At 39.7% G+C, this 23,321-nt stretch overlaps 1 protein-coding gene across 1 annotated transcript in view; it reads right to left on the reverse strand.

The window, feature by feature from the left end:
- LOC149796385 (uncharacterized) overlaps window positions 1-23,063 on the reverse strand; it is an 83,864-nt gene extending 60,801 nt beyond the window's left edge. The window contains exon 1 of the mRNA XM_089961063.1: window positions 22,658-23,063. Coding sequence (XP_089817189.1) covers window positions 22,658-22,726 — 69 coding nt within the window. The 5' untranslated portion in view covers window positions 22,727-23,063. The remainder of the gene's footprint in view (window positions 1-22,657) is intronic.
- Window positions 23,064-23,321: the final 258 nt, after the last annotated feature.

Raw genomic sequence — 23,321 nt, forward strand, 5'->3', positions numbered from 1 at the left:
GTATCCCATGTCCAGAGCTTTGAACAATTCTACGCTGACCCAGGTTCCCGTCAAGGTGCGTTCTTCCTGGGTGTGCTGGCAAGGTTGATCTTGGTTGCACGTTTCGGCACAAGTATGGCACAAGGGAAACATCAGTTTGCCTTGGAAATGGTGAGGTAACACGGGATGGTACAAGTCCATGGGAGGCAAAACTTTACACTTGATCAGACCTTCGTATTGTCGAATGTTTTTCAGGTCGATGTGTTCCGTCAACAATTGTGGGTGCCCTACAGGAAAGCGACAATATTTGCACACGTAGGGATACAGCGAACACACGTCCAAGTATTTCATTTCTTCTCCTTTCTCTTCGTCGGCTTGGTACAGCAAACAGGTGGCATTGGTCCTTCCTCCGTACAAACTATCCCTCGGGTTCAGCAGGTCCATGAACTGGCAACTTTCCACGAGGCGTTTAAACTTGGGATCGGTTTTCAAACGGTGATCGTACTCGTGTTCCCACATTTCCACCACTTGGTATCCTTCCTGTTCTAACTTTAGGCGTCGCTGACAAGTGGCCTGGTACAAGTCTTCCATGGTTCGTTGTAAAAACTGATTTTTAGTGTCACGATCAGGGTAACAGACGGAACATCCGTGAAATAAGCAACCGTTAAACTCGTACACGATCTTGGGGTCTTCTAAGTCCCAACCATCGACCGAATGCGTTCCGATGCTCTTTTCGCCTCCTCCGTTGCGGGCATGCTGAATCCATTTGTCTTCCTTGTCGCACAAGTAATGTAACCAGCGTAGGGCTTTGACCGAGTATTGACGTTTGACATAGTGGGTCGTTTGAGGACTGATGACAGCCATGGTATTTTCAGGCATGAATCGTTGCCGGTACACTAAGGAACACGCTTTGGCAATGGTACAAGCTTCTTTCAAAGGATCGACCCCTCCGTGTTCCATGAACAGTTCTCGAAATTTTCCACAGCAACGCCGTAAAATGTCCACGTCGGAACGACAATACTTTAACATTTCTTCCTGAAAGTCGAAAGGGTCGGAGGCGTGAGCCTGGTACCAAGCGTAGAAAGCTGTTCGTTGTTCGGTACACATGTTGTCGGGGTCGTAATAGTGAGCCTCATGCAAATGGGGTAGAACGGCGTGTTGATTGGCTTCCGTATTGAAAACGTGAGGACAATACCCTTTAGCCATTTCTATCATTCCAAATGTTTTAGGCATTCGGCTCAAAGGCATGGCCATGTAGCTCATCAAATCTTTAAACTGTACTTATCCCACTTGCATGAAAATGATTTTGGCTCCGTTCAAAGTGACTTTAGGACGTTCGGTGCCTTGTTCAGTATAGTATCTCAAAAGAAACTGTCCATCGTATCCGGAGAAATTGTGAGCCATCACTGTGGCATGACGATGACAATCTCCGTAACGTTCGATTTCCTCTTGGCTCCACGTCTTGTCGATGGGGTCTAAGACCCATTGGGCAAAATCGGCTAACGTGTTCGGTCCTCGAAAGATTTTTTCACGTCCTCCAGGAATCTTGCTGCAGTGAGGGCAATGACTGAAGATAGGTTCTTGAATGCACTTCTCGCACGCTCGATGAGCCACGCAGAAATTAGGAATGTGAATACCGGTCTCTTGCATGCATTCGAAATCGAAAAAGATGAAATTGCCTTTCTTCTTGTGACCGTCCTCTTTCTCTGGTGGGGGTTGGTATTTTTGCACGTAGCATTCGAGTTCCAAGTCAACGATGTGGTGACAAATGTGACATTTTTTCTTTCCTGAACATACGTGTGCCTTGGCATTATTGGTACGTAGGCCTTGTCCACACGTAGGGCACAATCTCAGGAGTTGACAAGCACATTTCTGCTGTGAACCTTGCGTCTTCAGATGTTGTTGGTAACAGGCAGGACTGACAAACGTACGCAGACAAGCAGGACAATGTACTCTTTCTTGTCCTTCGCTCAGACAGGGTGGAGAGGCCAAACATCCTGAGCATTTCAATCCGCAATGTTTGTGTTGCTCTCGATTGTTATAGCCATAGTCGCATTTCTCACAGTAATAACTATATCCCAGGAATCCGGGGATGGCGGTAATGATATCAAAATGGTCATCGTGATAATAGACATGAATGTATTTTCCATCCTTAAAGTCTTTCCCTCGAAACAACAGAGGTCCGCGCACTTCTTGAGGGTGCACTTTCAAGGTGTAGAGTAGAGCTAGGGCATCTTGCAATTTTTGCATCTCAGGAATGCCACAGGGTGTGTCTTTGGACATTCCGGCTTGTTGTAACAGGACTTCTGCTTCATTTCGTTGTTTGGCTCGGTCCGATTGCCGAATAGTTTTCCAGGCTCTTTTCCATTCTACCGTGTCGTTCTTGTTGGCATAGGTTCGTCCCACCACGATGGCTCGGGCTAAACACATCTGGTCTTGAGAATTGTGAATTTGGACGAGACTCTTTTTGGTGCTGCGAAGGTCGTTCACCAGTAACACTTTATTGCGTTGTCCGGTCCCTTGAGGAGGAGAGACGTGGGTCGTGTCCAGTGTGGCTTTTTCATCGGTGATGTCAAACTGGTCATTAGATTGTTGCACGTGTTGAATCTTGTCCATGACTTTGGAAGCTGTTAGTTCTGCGGGTCTGCTAAACTCGATCCAAACAGGGGATTTCAAACCGTCGTGTTGTATGGAAAGTCTCAAGCGATCGTCTTCTTTGGGTTGAGATTGTCGCTTGAGTGCAGTGAGCAAAGAATCCCACACCCCAGTGATGAACCCTTCTGCTTTCTCTAACGGTACTTCAGCCTTGAAATCTTTAAACTTCACTGAGTATTTGTAAGCCGTGGTTCTAAATTTTCTAGAGGAGCGCTTTTCCGTCTCTCGAATGGAATAGTACTTTTCAGGGTTGACTAAGGGTGGTGAACTTTGTTTAGAGGGTTCGGATTCTGGTTCACTCATGTCCTCTTCAAAATCACTGGCATGAATTTGTGCCAAGACTTCAGCCCTGGTACGAGGCGATAGATCACGTTTCTGCCTCTTACTTTCTTCTTCTTTCTTCTCGAATGAATAGGATCGTTTCATCTTGAGTGAAAAACGTCAAATGACTCAAGTTTAAACACCATGGACTAATTTATAGTCATGGCAGACCAGCGTATATAAAAGGGTGTGTGTCTTGTCCTTTCACTATTCATTTCACTCTCAAACCGAGCACAACGATGGAAGAGACGAGCCAAATCGAACGTTTCATCAGAGCTTTGCGAGGGGTCATTAGAAAATTCTCTTCAGACCAACCGACGAACTACTCTCCTTCCTTTCGAGATAAAAGTCAAGATACTTGCTATATCTGTCAAAAGAAAGGGCATTGGTCTTCAGAGTGTCCAGACCGTCAAAAAAAAGAAAAAAAACAGGGGCTAGAAAAGACAAAAGTCAAGATATCTGTTATTATTGTCAAGAAAAAGGACATTGGTCTCCAGATTGCCCAAAAAAGAAACAAGAGGAGTCAGAAGAAAAGAGGGATTCTTCAGAAGAAGAGAGGGATTCTTCAGAGGAAGAAAGCAGCCAGGTGAAGAAAAAGAAACAGGAGAAGAAAAGAAGAAGGGAAGAAAGTGAGGAGGAAGAAGAGGAAAAGACTGTGACGGTGAAGAAATTAAAAAAACAGAGAGACTAAACAATGAGACAGAAGAAGTGTATGAACTTTTTAAAGTGCTCTGTTGTGAATTGTGAATTGGATTGTAACTATTGATAAAAGAATACATTAATTATATAAGGTAAGTGTCTTTGGGTTTTGATTTTAAAATAAGAACGTACACTCGCGCACTCATACACAGACACGTACTATAGGGGTAAAATGGTTTTTTTTTTTAGTTATTGGCAATTGAAAGTGTATCTCTTTTCGAGAGACGTGGGTGGCCCTGAAAAGGGCCTTTGGTTTTTGGTGTAGGGGTGAGTTTAAGCAATCAACTTTAACTGTCTTAAGCCTTTGCCACGGCCAAGGCCTACTTCTGGACTGCGTACTGTTGATGATGATGATTGGGTTGAAATCACTAAGGGTGGTACGGTAGGCTTAGTCACAGGGTTGACGTGTTTAGCTCGGGAAGGTCGTATTCTCTTCGGTCGTAATAAAGAAGTCTGATACATTTGTTTCAGACTTCTTAACTCCGCTAAAATGTCCAACAGTACCGTGACCGTTTGATTTTCACCCTCTTGTTTCTTGTCTGCTACTTCTTGTTGTTTTTTTCTTACTTCTTCTTCTTGCTGCTGTTGCTGTAGGAGAAAAGCTTGTTCCGCTTCCTTTTGTCGTTGTATAAATTTCTCCAATTTTTCTTTCTGTCTCTGTCTAAAATTCTCCACTTGCGGTAATGAAGGTGACGAAGGTTCCGGAACAAATTCTTGCGAGGTAAGAAAATCCACAAAATCCCAATTTACCTCTTCTGAAAGTAAGTCCGGGTTCCCTTGGGCGGTCTCCACTGTTGGTGCACCCCAATGGATCGTTTTCTGAGTTTCCGTCATGTTGAATCACTGTCGCATAGATTGACTGCACACAGGCGCTAGCGAATCTATATAGACCACGTGACGTCACAGACTGCTCTCTTCGGATTGCATGCGGGCTGACTGAATTTTGTAACGCGTGTTTGGATTGGTGAATGAACTCAATCCGTTTCAATCCTTCCTCTACCTATAAATAAACGCAGTTCACTGCATTGATTCACCTGTTCTCGTCGCCTCAAGATGTGGACCACAGTCGAATCATCCACCCTTGTGTCTTCAATGATGTTTAGGACGGACATGCTAATGTATGTCCGATCCAAGTGGACCGTTGTCCACAGGACAGACACCAGTCTGTGGATACGTAGGATCTACGTAGAAAGACAAGGATGCCTCAGAAGAGTGCTGATTTACGGTCCTACAGTGAGGCGCAGCCTAAGGACAAGAAGAAGACCAATGCGGTGCCCCTTATGTTAATGGATACATTAATAAACCCAAGGGCCCTTTTCAGGGCCACTCATAGGTCTCGAAAAGAGAATGACTTTCCATTGCCTACCCTTTTTTTCTTTAAAAAAATAGGGTCCCATTCCATTTCCCCTTGAGGCTCAACAGGCCCAAACGTCTTTTTCTTCCAATGTTAAATTCCCTTGAGGCTAAACAGGCCCAGGGTTTTTTGCCCATGTTAAATTTCCATTGAGGCTAAACAGGCCCAGGGTGGTTAATGTTAAATTTCCATTGAGGCCAAACAGGCCCAGGGGGGTCTGTAATGCTAATTCCCATTGAGGCTAATCTAACCCACTATACTACTGTCCATTTCTAACATGCGGACTAGATATATGATAATCATTTAAAAATTATAATTGTCCATTTCTAACATGCGGACTGGATATATGATAATCATTTAGATAGTTTAATAGTCCATTTCTAACATGCGGACTAGACGCATGATAATCATTTATATATTTTAATTGTCCATTTCTAACATGCGGACTGGACATATGATAATCATTTAGATAGTTTAAGAGTCCATTTCTAACATGCGGACTGGACATACGATGATCAATTAGATATTTTAAGAGTCCATTTCTAACATGCGGACTGGACATACGATGATCAATTAGATATTTTAAGAGTCCATTTCTAATATGCGGACTGGACATACGATAATCATTTAGCTATTTTAAATAAAAAATTATAACCAATGATGTATTGTTTTCTTCTCGTTGTTTTCTAGTTGATTAGTTGTAAGGGCAACAAATTATCATCATAGTCAAAAAGCTGCTATGCGATACCTCTACCCTGTGTTGCAAATGTTGTTTTTTGTTTGTTGTATCCTCAGATTCACTAAACGAATTTGATTCCTCAAAAATAATAATAGACCCATTGAAAGTTCCTCCACATAAACTTCCTCCTTAAAAAAATTAAAAACAAAATCTATAAACTATATTTTTGAAACTGAATTGATTTGGGATCTGAATGATTTTCATTGTGAAATGTCTCTTCTCTGTCTCATCACTGCTGCAGTTTGTCAGTAGCGTCACAAGGGTTGGTGTCATTCAGTGCGGTAACTCACGGTGTCACCCCCATGGACCTCCTTCCGTAACAGACCATACAAAATCCTTAGTAATGTCATTTTGGTGTCACCTTCTCTGATGGTGTCACCCGGTGCGGTCCGCACCCCCTAGTGACGCAACTGCAGCTTGTAACGAGACCAACGGGTGCATGGTTCTAAATGTGGTATTCTCCGATCTCTTGAACTTTTTAATTTACGGTCTTTACGCCCAGGTGTTAGAACTTTGTGGAAATTTGTAGGCTCATTGAAGATTAAATGCTGTACCGTTGTTACCATTCCTTAATTATATGTATGTGGCTGTGTTGTAGCTATTACTATTACCTGGTTATAGGTACAATGCATCCGGTGTCATTAAAGTAACCAGGTAGGCACCAAATTAAGTGTCTAATTAAACAAGAGTTAAGTTGTCTCCAAACGTGATGGCATTTTTAACCATGTCTTGAATTTTAGCATGACCTTCTGAGTATTTCTTTGTCTTAATATTTTAAACGTTCAATACATTAATTCAGCCTCAAAGTATTTGCTTGCTCTCTCTCTCTCGATCGATCGATCGAAAGTTGGTGTCATGTTGCACACCAGCTTCAATTGAGAACTCGTTGTCAAACATTTCCTCCGAAATATTGTTGTCAGCTTAAACTATATCCTATTTCTCGGTGATAGATGCAGTGAAATGCCCATAAACTTCTGGTAACTAAGTTTTGTTATCTCCATTACCTACACCAACAAAAAAGGCCATTTTAACCCAATAAGACTTGACATGTCTAGTGGCTTACACCTAAAGTAACAAGACAAGGTAAACCCAGGAAGCATCCAATTTTCCAAGATATAAATTTATGCAAATAAAATATAAAATCAAACCAAGCGGCGAAAGAATTAAATTTGACTTACAGTATATAAAAAATATAAAATTCTAAATGTTACTATCAATTTCTGACTAATCAGGAGACTTCCTAAGTTATTCCGATTGAGTGTGGGATTCCGATTGAGTGTGGGATTCCGATTGTGTGGGATTCCGATTGAGTGTGGAATTCCAATTGTGTGGGATTCCGATTGAGTGTGGGATTTCAATTGAGTGTGGGATTCCGATTGAGAGTGGGATTCCGATTGTGTGGGATTGAGATTGAATGTGGGATTCCGATTGAGTGTGGGATTCCGATTGAGTGTGGGATTTGAATTTTTAATGTAGCTTTAACAATTTTTCAGTCATATCGCTACGATCTCTGCACTGTGACAGTTTATAGTGATGCCACAGACCTTCACCCATCAACACCCCTAACTCATCTGATTACCTAGGAGCTTATAACAGAACTGCCAACCTGTAAATAACCTGAAATCGATAATAAAAACAATGTGTGAAAACTCTGAAATAAGCTGAAGAAAAATAAATCACAGCGTTTGAAAAACTATATCCGATACTTCTCCATAAAGGCATTGATCCTTCAACAACTATTCCATCAACAGGATTTAATAATATAAACAGTGTGAATAAATATTGCTTTGATGGAATAACATCGACACTTGTGTAAACTTCTGAACCGTGCACCTGTTGATTCCATTCCCAGTCGCAGCACTAATGACACACAGCAAAGAGACATTCCAAAATGTTAATCATCCGAACTTCATACGCCAGTCAAAACGTCATTTCAGACTTCAGAGTTTCAAAACATGGCCTCAGGAATTTTTCTGAGGCCATGTTTTGAAGCAGACATAAGTGGAATACTTTTAAGTTGTCATTTAATATTGTAATTTAATATTAATTTAAGTTGTCATTTAATATTAATTTATTCATATTTACATCAACGGAGGCTTTCATAGAAAGGAGCAGTTCAATCGACACGGGCTGAGATTTAGAAGAATTATTTATTGTTTTAATGTTGTTGAAATTTTTAATCATAACTGTAGCCCATTTTACATTCTTGCTATGTTTAAAGTCGAAAAATGTACAGGAAACAAGACAATGTCATTTAAACGTTATTTATTTAACAATGTATCTAGAGGATTAATAGAAATCTAGTCTGAATGAAGAGAATAACTCATTGTGTGTTCTTTTAGTTTCAAAAATCTTATATTGTCACCTTAGAGGTTAATTCATCATTACATTCTTTTAACGAAAACAAAAGTTTAAAACGTTGTAATTTAATGGGTTGTGTGTGTGTGTGTGTGTGTGTGTGTGTGTGTGTGTGTGTGTGTTCTTAGGACTCTTAACGTAGCTTTTAACAATTTATCGCTACGATGTCTGCATTGTGGCAGTTTATAGTGATGTCTAGCACTTGGGCATCATGCCGAAGACACCTAGCATTATGTCCCACCTAATCACTTTATCCTCATACCAGGCCGACCAGTCCTAACACTAACATCTTAATGCTGAGCGCCAAGCGAGGTAGCTGTTAGTACCATTTTTGTAAGTCTTTGGTATGACTCGGAGTTCGAACACACGATCTCCCGCTTCCGAGGTGGACGCTCTAACCACTAGACCACCGGAGCGGTCGTTTTCTAAATGCATTCAATAACTGTCAGTCTATTAAATTTGTCCTAAACTTTGCTTGATAGCACAGCTCCCGTGTCTACTTAGTAAGAAGTGTAAGAAAAGGGGCATTAGCTGACCGAAAACATACGTTCCATTTGCGAAGTTAGGAAGCAATCCACTTGTCTGTGACTGCAACTTAAATGCATTAATGTGTCTCATACAACATTTCAAAAACTTCAAAGCTAATCATCATATCAACAATGCAGATAGACGGATGACGCAACTTCACAAGATATATATATATATATATATATATATATATATATATATATATATATATATATATATATATATATATATATATATATATATATACTTAACTTAGCCACTGTTACGTATGTACAATATATTTCATAAATCACCAAATGCCAAATTCATTTTTTCAAAGTGTATATTAATAAAATTTACAAGAATGTGTGAATATAAAGGGAATATGTAATAAATGCAAAACCGCATAGATGTTTAATTCCTAATTGGAGGAAAAACTTGTTTCTTATTTGATATGACGTACGAACATGTATCTCGGCCTAACTGCTTCGACATATTCATATGCTGTGTCAAACTCGTTCTTTCCGTTCATCAAGAACAAAAAACATATGTAGTTTTGTCTATATAGAATGATATCCGTTAACCTCTATGTTTGACAGTTATTAAAGAAGTAATGAATTCAACTTTACTATCTTAAAATTCATCCACTTATGCATCCAAACCCCTGCAATTTCCACTCAATCGTGAGAAAATATGCTGGTCCTTTGTGATCCGCGCAAGCATGAAAAGAACTTCATCCCACGAGTGGTCAGCGGCACACCAGGTCCAATGAATATTCTCAAGCCCATTTGCATCAATGCCAATAAATATCATCAACATGTTACAATTGTCACGGATTACATTATGCAGATGTGCGTGTCGCTGGGTCAAATAGATGACATTTTTGTTTCATGCCGACCTCGTGAGAAAATATTTGTGCGGAACTGACTTGGTTCTCAATCATCACATGAAATTTTTTTCACACAATCTTGTAAGATTGTTTTCGTTTGCATCGAAATCGTCCATGGTTGGTGTTTCATCCATGGTGGAAAAGAAATCGATGGTTGGCGTTCCCACTCTTGTTATTCAACGCTATTTTGAAATCTTTGAGAACATCATAACACTTGTCATTAGCCGATGGCGCAATTACGTATAACCGATCCCACCTCCACCGTCGTAAAATCATTTTCAACAACACTTGTAATTTTCCTGATCCAGCTAGACCAAAACAGTAAGTACACAAACTGCCTTTAGAAATAAGGAACTTCCAGTTCCATCGCCATACTTGGACGGTTTATGTGTTGCCTGTGAAGAGAAGGCAATGACGGTGTAAATACTTTGATTTGTCTGAAAGCGTCTGTGAATTTCCCTTTTCGTGATGTCATTCAATAATACAGCATACAATACAACCATGTCTTCATAATGTGTATGATGTCCCGCAAACATGTACCGCAAATCCATCTCAAGATCAAATACGACATGGATGAGCTGCGATTACTGAAACTTGTGTTCGATGTGGAGCAAAGAAATTCAAGTTTATTAGACCTCCTAGTTCCATCTATGGAGGCAAAAGCATCTTACGTGCAGGGTCCGGTTTTAAAACGTCTGGGATAATAACGCGACTGTATTAATAAAGTTACCAGTAACATCGTGGAGTGAAAAACTTAATTACTGTGGCCCCGGTACATGGCTTCATATACGAATCGATTCTAACAAGCGACCAAAGTCTTTTGAAGCACCTGTGAATAGTGTTGTTGGTACTTGTTACCGATTTGATCTTGCTTAAAAATCATAAAATGATTTCCGTTCACGTCAATGCGTCGACGTAGATCTGATTCATGACTTGAATGCGTTTGCGGGACAGGTGCTGGTGAGCTGGATCATCAAAGAGGTATGAAGGCAAAGAAAGCACTCGGAGGCTTTCATTAAAAGTAAATCATACAGATATAAACAAACTTACAATGGACATAACAGGACGGACATTATCATAAATATACTACACTCCTCGTGGGTATTGGAAAGGCGAAGCCGCCGTGGAAGAAGAAAAAAAAACACTCCTGGAGTAGCTCGAACATGGTTGGCCAAAAAAGAGTTCTGACAAAATTTACCTAACAGTACCAAACAAGATTTCACGTGGGCGGTTTGATGTCTTAACACCTAATGAGGACAATCAGGCTGATTTGATGTTTCTTCCACATGACCGTGTCCGTTATATACAAGTCGATTGCACACATAAGTACTCGTTAATCATTGACGATATTGTCAGCAGATAAAAATAAGCTAAACCTTTGACGTCAAAATAAATATGCAAGTGTGGAAGATGCATTCTAATGCATTTATGTATGCTGTCCACTAACATGACCATGGCTGTTAAAAGTGGAACCTGGTAAAGAATTCATTGGAACTGTTGCTACGTTGTTCACGCAAAACACCGTGTGCGAGCTAGTATTGACATGCATAAACTCATTGTGACTAAGCTATTGTGGTGGATTGATCATAACAGCACTGAACAACGACGTCACACGACCGTTTGGATTGAAACCAGCTAATGCAGCTCGACAAACGACTGTCAGATTTTCTCAGAAAATAATCTCACAGCCAGCGCCGTTACAGTCACTCGAAGACAAGTTTGTTCGGCATCTGTGTGAACCAGGAGAGATAGAAGGTGGACAACGTCGTGCTACTGACTCGCTATGATCCGTCGATGTATTTACGAAATGGATTGATATTCAAACACAACCAACACGTTACCGTTTGGGACTGTCACCGTGGACTAATGTCACCAAGCTGAACATTTGTGTGAGAGGAATCGCAAGTCGTTGCAGAGAATACGCAACTGACAACAAGATCTATTTCATGCACTAGTACATTACGTTGACCTGTGCCAGTCGTAAGCCGATTTGCAAACTCATAGATGGTGATTTCCTTAGTGAGTATCCATTGCTTGGAATCAAGTGGGAACAAAATCAGTTTAGTGCACTGGTAAACACCCATGCGGTGTTTCTGACCCTGGATCATATTTGCCGCGTGTGCAAATTCACGTCGGTCTCGAAGACAATCCCTGTACAGTTCGTGATTGAGATCGTCCTTTTGCTCTTTAATTTTCGGAGGCGTGTGGTCCAGCCATGACTGAATAAATTTTAGGTTTCAGTCCCATGTACTCTTCGACCGGTCAGATAAATTAATTTGCCAAACATCGTTGTGCCGTGTTAGCGTACACATCGTTGGTTGTGATATGTATTAGTACAAAGACAGTGTATAGCATCTTGACCCGGTCTTGTTATAGCGGTTTGATCTTGTCATAGAAAAACTTATACATGAGCAGCTTTGACAGGTCCGACACCGACGAGCTAACGTAGATTGATTTTGCGAGCTTGAGTTTCGATTTTTTTATACTGTGATTAGTGAATTAGAGAATGTTTACCACGCCCTGGCATTATTGTTCGCTTTCCTTTTTACTAATACCAGCACAGCAAATGTGGTTTGGTGAGCATTTGTGGGGTATTATATACATGCATTCGGCGTCTGCTTGGACATTTCTAACCGTGATACTTGCTGTTTTGATTAAGCAACGGAGCAAGATTCTTTGTTCAAACCGCATACGATACTATCTTTGATTCTATCATATCACTCTGCAGCAACAAAATTATTTTGGATTCGTCCTTGTTGTCCATATGGGGATAGTACAAGCGGATAAAAGGTTTTACCTTAAGTAAACACATTAACAGCGATAACTGGGTTAAGTGTTTCAATTTTTTTCAGTGTGGCCTTAGTAACCTACACGGGAAATTCAATATTACCAAATTTTAGTTCACCCACGTGCTGCCGAAATTTTCGAGGCAGGTCTTTGTTATCACTAGCCGAATATTACGCAGACAAAATTACTCATTCAAACCATTTGATGTTTATAACTGACCTGGGTGGAATTCACTTTGGCAATGGACTGTAACTGGATCCACAAATCAGTCAGTATGGAGATATGTACATCAACTTGGGTACATCTTTCGAGAGTCCATACCGATCCTATATGGGTGTATTTATCCGACATCTTGTGAATCTGTTCAATGTCTTTGTCATTTTTGCCATTGACGGCGCTGGTGACGTTACATTTCAGGATTGTAAGATGTTACGAGTATAGGCTATTACAAAAAGTAAGAGGAAAAAAGTGAAGGCAACAATCTTTGTAAAATTTAACAAATAATTTATTTACCTAGAATACAAAGTGAAAAATGAGAAAAAAGAACTTATGGTCTACGAATAAATTCCAAAAATAATCCCAGATTTTAAAAAATAGCAGTCTTAGTAATACAAATTCCTGAATAAAACTGAATTCGAATCCCCATTAAACCCAAAATGGACGGCGATGACGTCAGTTGTAACCTGCAAAGTGCGGCAGTGTCAGAAGTCTCTTGTTGAATCACAGAAAATATTATTGCAGTGTTCGAATTCTGTATAAATATCGATGGATATCCTTGTCCAAGAGTTAAGTTAGGGCACTAGTATTTCAAGGCAAAATAATCACTTGAAATCCAGTAATTTGAAGAAATTAAAATCTCACCCCAAACTGGTAATAACAACACAACTTAACATGTCAAAAGTTTAAAGCCCACTGACTACTTATACATAAATATTAGGTATAAGGCTAACTTAAGACGCAAAACAGATTCCAGAATGGGGGTCATAAGTGCAACCTTCCAGAAGAAATGGAAGTTTGTTACATGAAAATTATGACTTACCCCCCCCCCATGGCCTTAAATGAAATCAGTGTTTCTTGATCTGGGAAAGAAATTTAAAAAATTAAATAAGTTGTTTACCAGAACTGTCACTGTTTCTGAATCAAGGTCAGAAAGTAGATAGTGTTTCTATCATTATAACAGTCAGGTCAAACAGAACTGAAGTGAATTTTATGGAAAATGTCAAATCCAGTAAACAAAGTTACCTTACAATAGCATGTAATGGAATAAAAATATTTAAGACTAACAAACAAATACTTAAATTAAAGATACATAGCAAAGAGCACTAATTTGAATGAACGATGTTGTTTTAAATCCAACCTTTCCGCGACTTAGCGGCATAACCAGATGCGAATCAAGGACATAATATTATCAATATCTCATTACACTGGACAACAAATTTTTACAAAAGTCATGTTACTGAAATAAAATTAGTCAATTCTTATCAATTTTTATGTGCTGAACACGAATATGACAGTCAAATTGCAAAATTGGCTCTAGTTTTTTTGTAATCTGCAATAAATTAATGTTTACATAACGAAATGCATTCCAATAGTAAAAGGTCAACTGTAATAGCCTACCTATAAAAAATCAAGTCATTGACTACATCTTAGATTTCTTCGCCTGTCTCTTGTACAGCTGTTCGGGAGCATCTCTGAGGAGTGTCCAGCAGTAGTCAGCCAGCATTGTAGTGGACCATTTTCCCTGGTATCTTTGTTCCATTGTTGCGATATCTTGATGAAAACGTTCGCCGTGTTCATCACTAACAATACCACAGTTGCTAGGAAAGAAATCCAAATGGGAATGAAGGAAGTGAATCTTTAGAGACATATTGCAGCCAAGTTTCTTATACTTCATCAACATGTCTTCTACTAGTTCCTTATAGTTTTCTGCCCTAACATTTCCGAGGAAGTTTGTAGAAACTAGGCGAAAAGCATTCCATGCTTGTTTCGCGTCACCTTCCAGCAAGTTGTTGAACCCGTCATCTTTGAAAAGCTCTCGAATCTGAGGACCCACAAAAACTCCCTCTTTAATCTTTGCTTCGCTGAGTCGAGGGAATTTTTCATGCAGGTATCGGAATGCTGGCAAAGTCCGGTCAATGGCTTTCACGAAGTTCTTCATCAAACCTAGTTTGATGTGAAGGGGTGGTAGCAAGATTTTCTGAGCCTCAACCAGAGCTGGGTGTTGGATATTCTTCTCTCCAATGGCTACATTCTGCCTGTGAGTCCATTCCTTCCTCATGTAGTGCATTTCCCTTGCTCGGCTATCCCACTCGCATAAGAAACACATGTATTTTGTATATCCTTGCTGCAGTCCCATTAAAAGGGCAACTACCTTCAAATCACCACAGAGGTGCCAGCTGTACTTGTTATACTCAATGGAATTCAGTAGCTGCCTTAAGTTATCGTACGTCTCTTTCATGTGGACAGCATACGCTACTGGAATAGATGGAAGAATGTTTCCATTGTGCAAAAGCACAGCCTTGAGACTCAGTTTCGAAGAGTCCACAAATAGTCTCCATTCTTGTGGGTCATGAGTGATTTTTAAAGCATTCATGAGGCCCTCAATATCGGAACAGAATATCAGATTACTTTCCTTTCTGAAGAAAGGCTCCAATTGCTGGTGGCGCTTTCGATATGCAGTAATTGTGACATCTTCTTCTAGAAGATTCCATTGTTGGAGTCTTGATCCTAGCAATTCTGCCTTGTTCTTTGATAAGTCCAAATCACGAATCAGGTCATTTAGTTCTTCCTGTGTTATTCTGTGTGGGGTTGATGATGCACCACAGTGAAAATCTGGATCACTGCATGCTGATGGACCAGGAGAAGAACAGGTCGACTCACCTTTGTCTTCGTCAGATGAATCAAGAGAATATTCTGCTGGAGGTTCTGGAATAGGAAGTCCCTCACCATGTGGAACTGGTCTCAATGCAGACGGAATGTTTGGGTAGACTATTCTCGACTTCTTTCGCTTCGTTATTCCGCCGGAAAGAGGAGGAACCAAGCAGAAGTAACAGTCATTTAGGTGGTTGCTTGGCTCTCTCCACACCATTGGGACTGCAAACGGCATTGATGACCTTTTGCAATTCAACCACTGTGAAAGCTGTGTTGTACATGTAGCACAGCATATATGCGGAGCCGAAGGCTTGTCTTGGTCACCAACCTTGCATCCGAAGTAAAGATGATATGCCTTCTTCACTTGAGAATTGATACTTTTCTTCTGGTTGGCAAATGTCACTTCCCCACAAATATAGCAAAAATTGTCTGCGGTATTAACACACTTTCGAGGCATTACTGTTCTTTATTGTACGTAAATGGATAAAATAATAAGTTTTATGTAACAGTAGCTTGAACTGTCTCGCACAACGTCTAAAATATTTTAAATGCTGAACCTATCTGATTGGGCTTTATATAGTACACTGCTTACGTCAGCTTCAGCAGCCGCCTGGCATTAGTATAATAGGCCTACACATGTATAGTACACTGCTGACGTCAACTTACTTCAGCAGCCGCATGGCATTAGTATTGCATTGCATCAGAAAATGATGCAATCAACTGTGGATGATGTGAGCATGATGGTATTATGCAATGTTACATCATTATTCCGGATGTTGCTGCAGTCCTACTGGAGAAATTTACACAGTGAAACATAGAAAATGAGGTATATGAATATCTTCAAAACGAGAGCCAATACAAATTTTTCACGGTTATATTCGTGTTCGGCACACCAAAATACTACAGATTAGGGCCTTTTCAAGTCAGTAATGATTTCACTGTTGACCAGTGTTACCTGCCCACTCATATAAAGATCACACTTACATGCAAGGTGTCTCATACCGTGAGAATCAAACACCTGCGTGAGGATGGCTACTGTCCAAGGACCTCAAGACAACAGTCGTTGTCAGCTAAGACGTTTTTAAACACGACAATACTTCTCTCATCACCTAATGATCACATATAGCGAAACTGTAATTTCAAACATTGCATGGATTTCTCTTGATTCAAATTTTGTATTATTTATTATTAAGATTTTTCAAGCTAAATATTAGTATTTCACACACACACACACACACACACACACGCGCGCGCGTACTGACGGAATCACCACTTTAGCATACGGGTTCCATACAATTGGGCAACAGAGTTCCCTAAAATATAAAAAATCTTGAAGATAGCTCCATATCCGCGAGAATAATTCCTCTCGCACGAATGCTGATCGTTCACCGGCAGTTTCTAAACTGAGGCGCCTTGATTGACACGGAATTTCAATCTGATTAGAGATCACAAATCCATGAAAGGACTATACTGGGTCCGTAGCACAACTTTCTCTGCGCTTCTACTCCCTCGCCGAATAGAGATACCGAACCAAATTGATTTCGAGCGGGTTCTAAGACCACTGGTTATAAAATCATTTTACGGGCAACAGCTACAGTTTTATGCGGTTTAAATATTAAACGCTCCTGTGACTGACTGACGCAGTGTCGCCCACTCACACGATTGCAAAGGAGTGCTAGCCCTCAGCATCAGATTCGTGAAAATTTACCGTGAGTACTGGTGCCCGGAAATTCATTCTGCAAGTGTATGGTTAAATCGTTTCACAATCTTCCACATTATCATGGTTGCAACCAGCACCTTATGTTTTGCAAACAACACAGGAACGGCTCCGAGAATTTCTTTACGATCCACCTGCTGATTAACCGCGCCGACAGTGGTGTATCGCGCACAGGCTCCGCTCGCCAGCCATGCTTTTCTTATTCATGTTTATTATATTGCGGTTTGACCTCCAATTCGACTTCATGTGGCGCTAGCGACCACTAAGAATGAGGGTAAAGTTATGGTTATAAAATGTTTGACCTAGATCAGTAACCTAAATCTAAAAGCCCCATTATGATACTCTTGTAATGCTAATAATTGTATTATACGGTTATTTACTTTTAAGTGTTCCCCATTCATAAAGTACTATCATTCAGACGTGCATGGAACATCGTGAATTCGTTCTGTATCATAGCTTATATTGATGGAAATTTCCATTGTTAAATATATTATTTATTTATTTATTATTTATCGTTGCAGTGCATTCCCAACCATTTAACAAAGTCATCATCAGTAAGGCACAGGGTCTGCAGTCCACCGGAGAACGTGGTCAGTGAGCAGTTGTTGTTCACAGTGTGTGACATGGTCTGTAGAGCTCCGCATCTACATGAAGAGTCAGTGGCCTGGCCCCATCGGACAAGATTGACTGTACAGTGAACATGTAAGTAAGTAAGGCACAGGGTCTGCAGTCCACCGGAGAACGTGGTCAGTGAGCAGTTGTTGTTCACAGTGTGTGACATGGTCTGTAGAGCTCCGCATCTACATGAAGAGTCAGTGGCCTGGCCCCATCGGACAAGATTGACTGTACAGTGAACATGTCCCGTAGGGAAACGGTTCTACGCGCTCCACAGTTGTCGTGGAAGTTTGAAGCCAGGAGGGTAGACAGATGGCTCAGCTATGAGGGAGTGGTTGACAACATTAGTTGAAGGCCACTCATCACTCCCTGCCAAAATAGCTGTCATATCCTCCGACAACGGGCCTAACCAGCTTGGATGTCTCGAGCCATGCGAATTGATGGATGTGAAGTGATGTCCATGCACAGTGGAAGTTTCTCACTGATATACACCTTAGCCATCAGTGTTGTTGTTGCTTCCTGTTGACGGAGATGTGAAGCAGGAATGTTGCTGAGTACCGGCAGCCATGGTAAAGGAGTAGGACGTAGTGTTCCATGAATTATGAGCATTGTTATTTTGAGCTGGGTGTTATTTAGCTTGGTATGGGAATATCGAACCCAGACAGGAGCACAATACTCGACTGTCGAATAACAGAGGGTCATTGCTGGTGTCGTGAGTGTCTGAGCACTAGCGCCCCATGTTGAACGAGCCAGTTTAGCGGAATAGGTTGTTTGAGTGCTCAGTTTTGCTGCTGATTGCTTCAGGTGGCTGTAGAATGTTAGTGATCTGTCCAAAGTCACACCAAGGTATATTGGTTTGGTTTTTGTGTATTTATGTGCTACCCATTTAGGAGGATGCAAAGCTCACTGTTCGCATTTGCAATGTTACGGTGGAAGACGCTAGAGACTGTCTTTGTTGGGCTTAGGTATATGTGCCATTTCTTGAAGAAGTCCGTCTTTTCATCCAGGTCCTTTTTCAGTACCTCCTCAAGCTTAGTAAACGATCGACTTTGGATCCTGGGCGAAATGTTATCTTCGTACATGAACTTACGCGCCTGTGTTTCAGGCAAGTCGTTGATATAAACATTGAACAGACTTAGCGAAAGAATTGACCCCTTTGGGAGTCCATTAGTCTGACGTATCCACGGGCTTTAGGTCTCTCGGATGTGCACTCTGAAGTGCCTGTCTATATTCTCAACTATCCAGCACGGAAATACACTGGAAAATTTCAACAACAGCCATGCATGCCAAACCGTGCCCGTGCCATATGCTGATGTTGGATCAAGGAAAACAACTTCAATTTTAATGTTCATGTGAAACCCGTTTTCAACAAACGTAGTAAGGGCAAGGACTTAATCGTATGTGCTGCAGCCATGCCTGAAGCCAGCTTGCTTAACAACATTAGCCGAACATACAACAACAGAAATACACTGTAGAAATTTCCATCTTAAAATATTTACTGTACTTACGACCAGAGAAATACGCTGTTGAAATTTCCATCGTAAAATATTTACTGTGCTTACAATAATAGCAATAGGCTGAGAGTTATTGGACTAAATGTGCTAATTTAAAGCGTTACGGATTTACTTCGTTGGATCGTGCGATTGGCCATTATGAGTATTGTATGAAGATCATAAATTGCAACAAGTATCAAAGAAATCAATTAAAATAAACTGCAAGATGTGGTGCTATCACAAGACTTTACTATATATCGCATCCATTCCTACTGAATTTGTTGCAATTTTTCTATAACGTGATTCTGAGATATTGGCTGAGTACTAAGGTCCCTTATTATTACCTAATTACTCTCGGGATCAAAGGTATATGATGCGTGAAATGCGATCTCTTACGTCGGTAGAGTTCAGGCATCATGTATGACCATATAAATGACTCCCGACAGGTGGACGCTACTTAAATGGTATCTGCATCAAAATAGATTCTTTTCAAGTTTGCTTACAGGTATGTTAATCACCTTAATCCTCGTATATTCTAAACTTTACCACATTATTTATTATAGATTTTATATTAGCATAACGATATAAGTACATAAAAATGTTGTAGTAATCATTTATTTTTCCTCCATTTTGAAGTTCCCAATAATCGCAAGTCTCTCCTTAGTCTTATGCGATGAACTGCAAGAGAATGTTGCGTCCAGAATTGCTTGCTATACCTTTGACAGTAAATTATACAGAGCAATTAGGAATGCGAAGCGATATCAGTAAAACTTGACTATAGTCTGACTATACATCCCCGTTTGTTTGTACCCTCTACAGATTTCAATAACGAAAACTTTTAATGTAAATTGAACCGTTGATTTATAATTTTTAAACTGACTTTGACCAGGATGGCATAATACTGGCATCCCGTGCACCTTTCATGCTTAACGGACTTTCCATACTAACACGGCGTTATACAGCGTACACTATGGGCTAGTTTATTTTCATCAGACAACAGAACGACGTAGTTCATCCTATTCGGTAACTGACGGATAATTCCGTACATTACCATTACGTTGAGAGTTTGGAATTATATCTCTGTACACATGTGAACATAGAAACTAAATCGCTTGTTAAATCCACGTGAAAGGCAAATTTGTTGTTGTCATTCTTTTCCTTTGCTTGATTTGACATTGTCCATATCGGAAGCAGATGACATATGAATGTACATTTGTAATCGCGCTAACACCTTTTTGCTTGACGTGGACTTGTCCAGGAACTGGAAATGGATCTGGGCATGTCCGTCTATTATATTGAAAACTTCCGTTAAGCGTGAAACCCGTAGACGATCACGGTGTTAGGGAAACTCTACTCATAGTCAGGTCAAGAATTATAAATCAGTGAATGAATTGACTAAGTCCTTGCACTTTTTATAATATTAATTATTTCCATTATTGAAATCGATAGGGGGAACAGACAAACGGGGATGTATATTCAGACTATACTAATGTTTTATTATCACTTGTAATTAAAATATTAAATTTCGTATTATAAATATTTTCGCCGATAATTTCTTTCCCTAAGATAATTATTTCGGCATTAATGTCTAACATTCAATATGTTGCATGTATTATAATCCATGCAAAAAGATAGGCGTTTTATTCATAGATATTTAATTTGTGCTACAGTGCATGTATATTTGGTTATTCTGATTAATATATCTTGGATGATTTACATATTTTGTTTTACATATTTCTAATGCATAGAATACTTCAAAATATGAGGTAGGTAAGCCTTGATTTATTTTTGGCTCCAAGTAAAATAATTTTACATTTGTTTCATATATATATATATATATATATATATATATATATATATATATATATATATATATATATATATATATACACATATGCTGTTTTTATTTATTAAAGATAACCGAATCGGCATTCCTGAAAGCTCATAACTTCCTTGCTTACAGATTAGCGTCGAAACGGGTCATTTATATCGTCACGCGAAACTTAACACACTGTTTCGAATTCGCGAAATTGACACTACTCAAAGACTCGACGTTCTCAACGCAGATCAGTATCCGATACATCATGATGAAAATCGACAAAGCCACAACAATTTTAAACAAAAATATCGCAATATCATTGTGAATGTGTGTGTGTGTGATTTAGAGCGGTGCGTTGTGAGTGCTCATTATGAACATCTTCATATGACTGATACAATATGCATCAATAACTGTGACTTTGGTTGCGGTACCATATATCGACGTATAAAGAAAAGAGTAAGAACTCTTGCGGAATCACTGAAGCACATAGAATAATGACCATAGTAAATATCCCAGCAATGCATCAATACTGAGAGGATGTTATAGAAGCCGTCATACGACTATCATATAAAACGTTGAGCTGTGAATTGAAAACGGTAATTACTTACATGAATTGCTGAAAGACAATGATTAAGCAGGACTCGTCGTGTGCATCTTGCCACAAGCACTGGAAATCAGCCATTATACAAAATGCCACAAGCACTGGAAATCAGCCATTACACAAAATGCCACAAGCACTGGAAATCAGCCATTATATGTGTTGTGATGTGATTTGGATTTTTAACGTAGCTTTAACAATTTTTCAGTCATATCGATACGATGTCTGCAGTGTGGCAGTTTATAGTGATGTCTAGCACTGGGGCATCATGCCCCAGACATGTAGCATGATGTCCCACCCAGTCACATTATCCTGACACCGGGCCGACCAGTCCTAACACTAACCTCTTAATGCTGAGCGCCAAGCGAGGGAGCTGTTAGTACCATTTTTGTAAGTCTTTGGTATGACTCGGCCGGGGATCGAACCCACGACCTCCCGCATCCGATCAGCCATTATACAAAATGCCACAAGCACTGGAAATCAGCCATTATACAAAATGCCACAAGCACTGGAAATCAGCCATTATACAAAATGGCAAAAGCACTGGAAATCAGCCATTATACAAAATGCCACAAGCACTGGAAATCAGCCATTATACAAAATGCCACAAGCACTGGAAATCAGCCATTATACATAATGCCACAAGCACTGGAAATCAGCCATTATACAAAATGCCACAAGCACTGGAAATCAGCCATTATACAAAATGCCCATTTTGAGATGATGATCTTAGTATGGAACAGGTTATACAGCAGTATGTCACAAAAACTGCAAACACCGGCTCTTTTTATAATATTGTGTGCGAACACAGACGATCAGACGGACATGTACACGGATGATCGGAAGCACACGTCTGTCTGCGGGATACTTTATATTCCGTCTCAAACAATGAAAAAGATTCGATAGTTAAATAATAATGCAAATCACTCTTTAGCAAATAGAAAAAATTATCACAAATCATGTTGCATGCAACTTTGCCTTCACCTTCCACTAACAAAACCCCATTCCAAACCCAAATCATCAGATCGTGTTTGCATATCGTAATTTTAGTTTAGCATTCGGATGCAGTCTTAACTCAGTCACCATTATATTACGTTTCAAACCTTCCTTTTTACTCCTAACTACCGTTTAATCAGATTTATAATCCATCTCATGTAGCTGTATATATTACAACACTAAATATATCAGTACAACTGATAATTTTGTATATTTTGAACAAACATAAATACAGTTTATTACACCTACAGTTTACTTACCAGTGATGGCGTGGAATATGCGCTTTTCGAGACATCTTTCCCGTTTCCCTTGAGCTTTTTCACTGTCATGGTTGTTTTTGCCCTTTGCTATTATTTTTTTTTTCCTTTTTTGACACAAATGTTTCTTAGTAACAATGTCTCTTTCGTAATAAAAGGTTTTGTAACTGTCTGATTTCAATTTAACCTCATCACACACTCAAGGAAGTATAAAACCAACACATTTTTAAATGTGTGTGGTAAATTGTCTGTTTGTTCCACTTCAACGCATCAGTTTATCATCGACAAAAGTGCCACTTGGGATTCCTATCCTTGATTTCAGTTTTCAGAATTCATTCAATATTTATGTTCTTGAATAATTGCTGTACAATGTGGCATTGCATTTCAATTAACAGCTTTTATGCCGTGTGCGTCATCGGCTAATGTACGACAATTAGATTATGTTCATGAAACAGTCATTGCATGCCAAGCTGACTTGCATTGTTTTATTTTCATTTTAAAAAGTTGTGTAATTTATTTGTTTGGGCGGGATTAGTGGCAGGAGAGATGAGTTTCTGGAAAGCGGTGTTCAATCCAATTATTTCAGCTCAAATAGCCCTGAGAAATCTATAAATGTAATGTATATAAAGGAATTATCGTTATTGTTCCATTCAATTGCCAATACATT

The sequence above is a fragment of the Sinohyriopsis cumingii genome, chromosome 6 (genome assembly GCF_028554795.1).
Source record: "Sinohyriopsis cumingii isolate HCF-2022 chromosome 6, ASM2855479v2, whole genome shotgun sequence".
Classification (NCBI taxonomy): Eukaryota; Metazoa; Mollusca; class Bivalvia; order Unionida; family Unionidae; genus Sinohyriopsis; species Sinohyriopsis cumingii.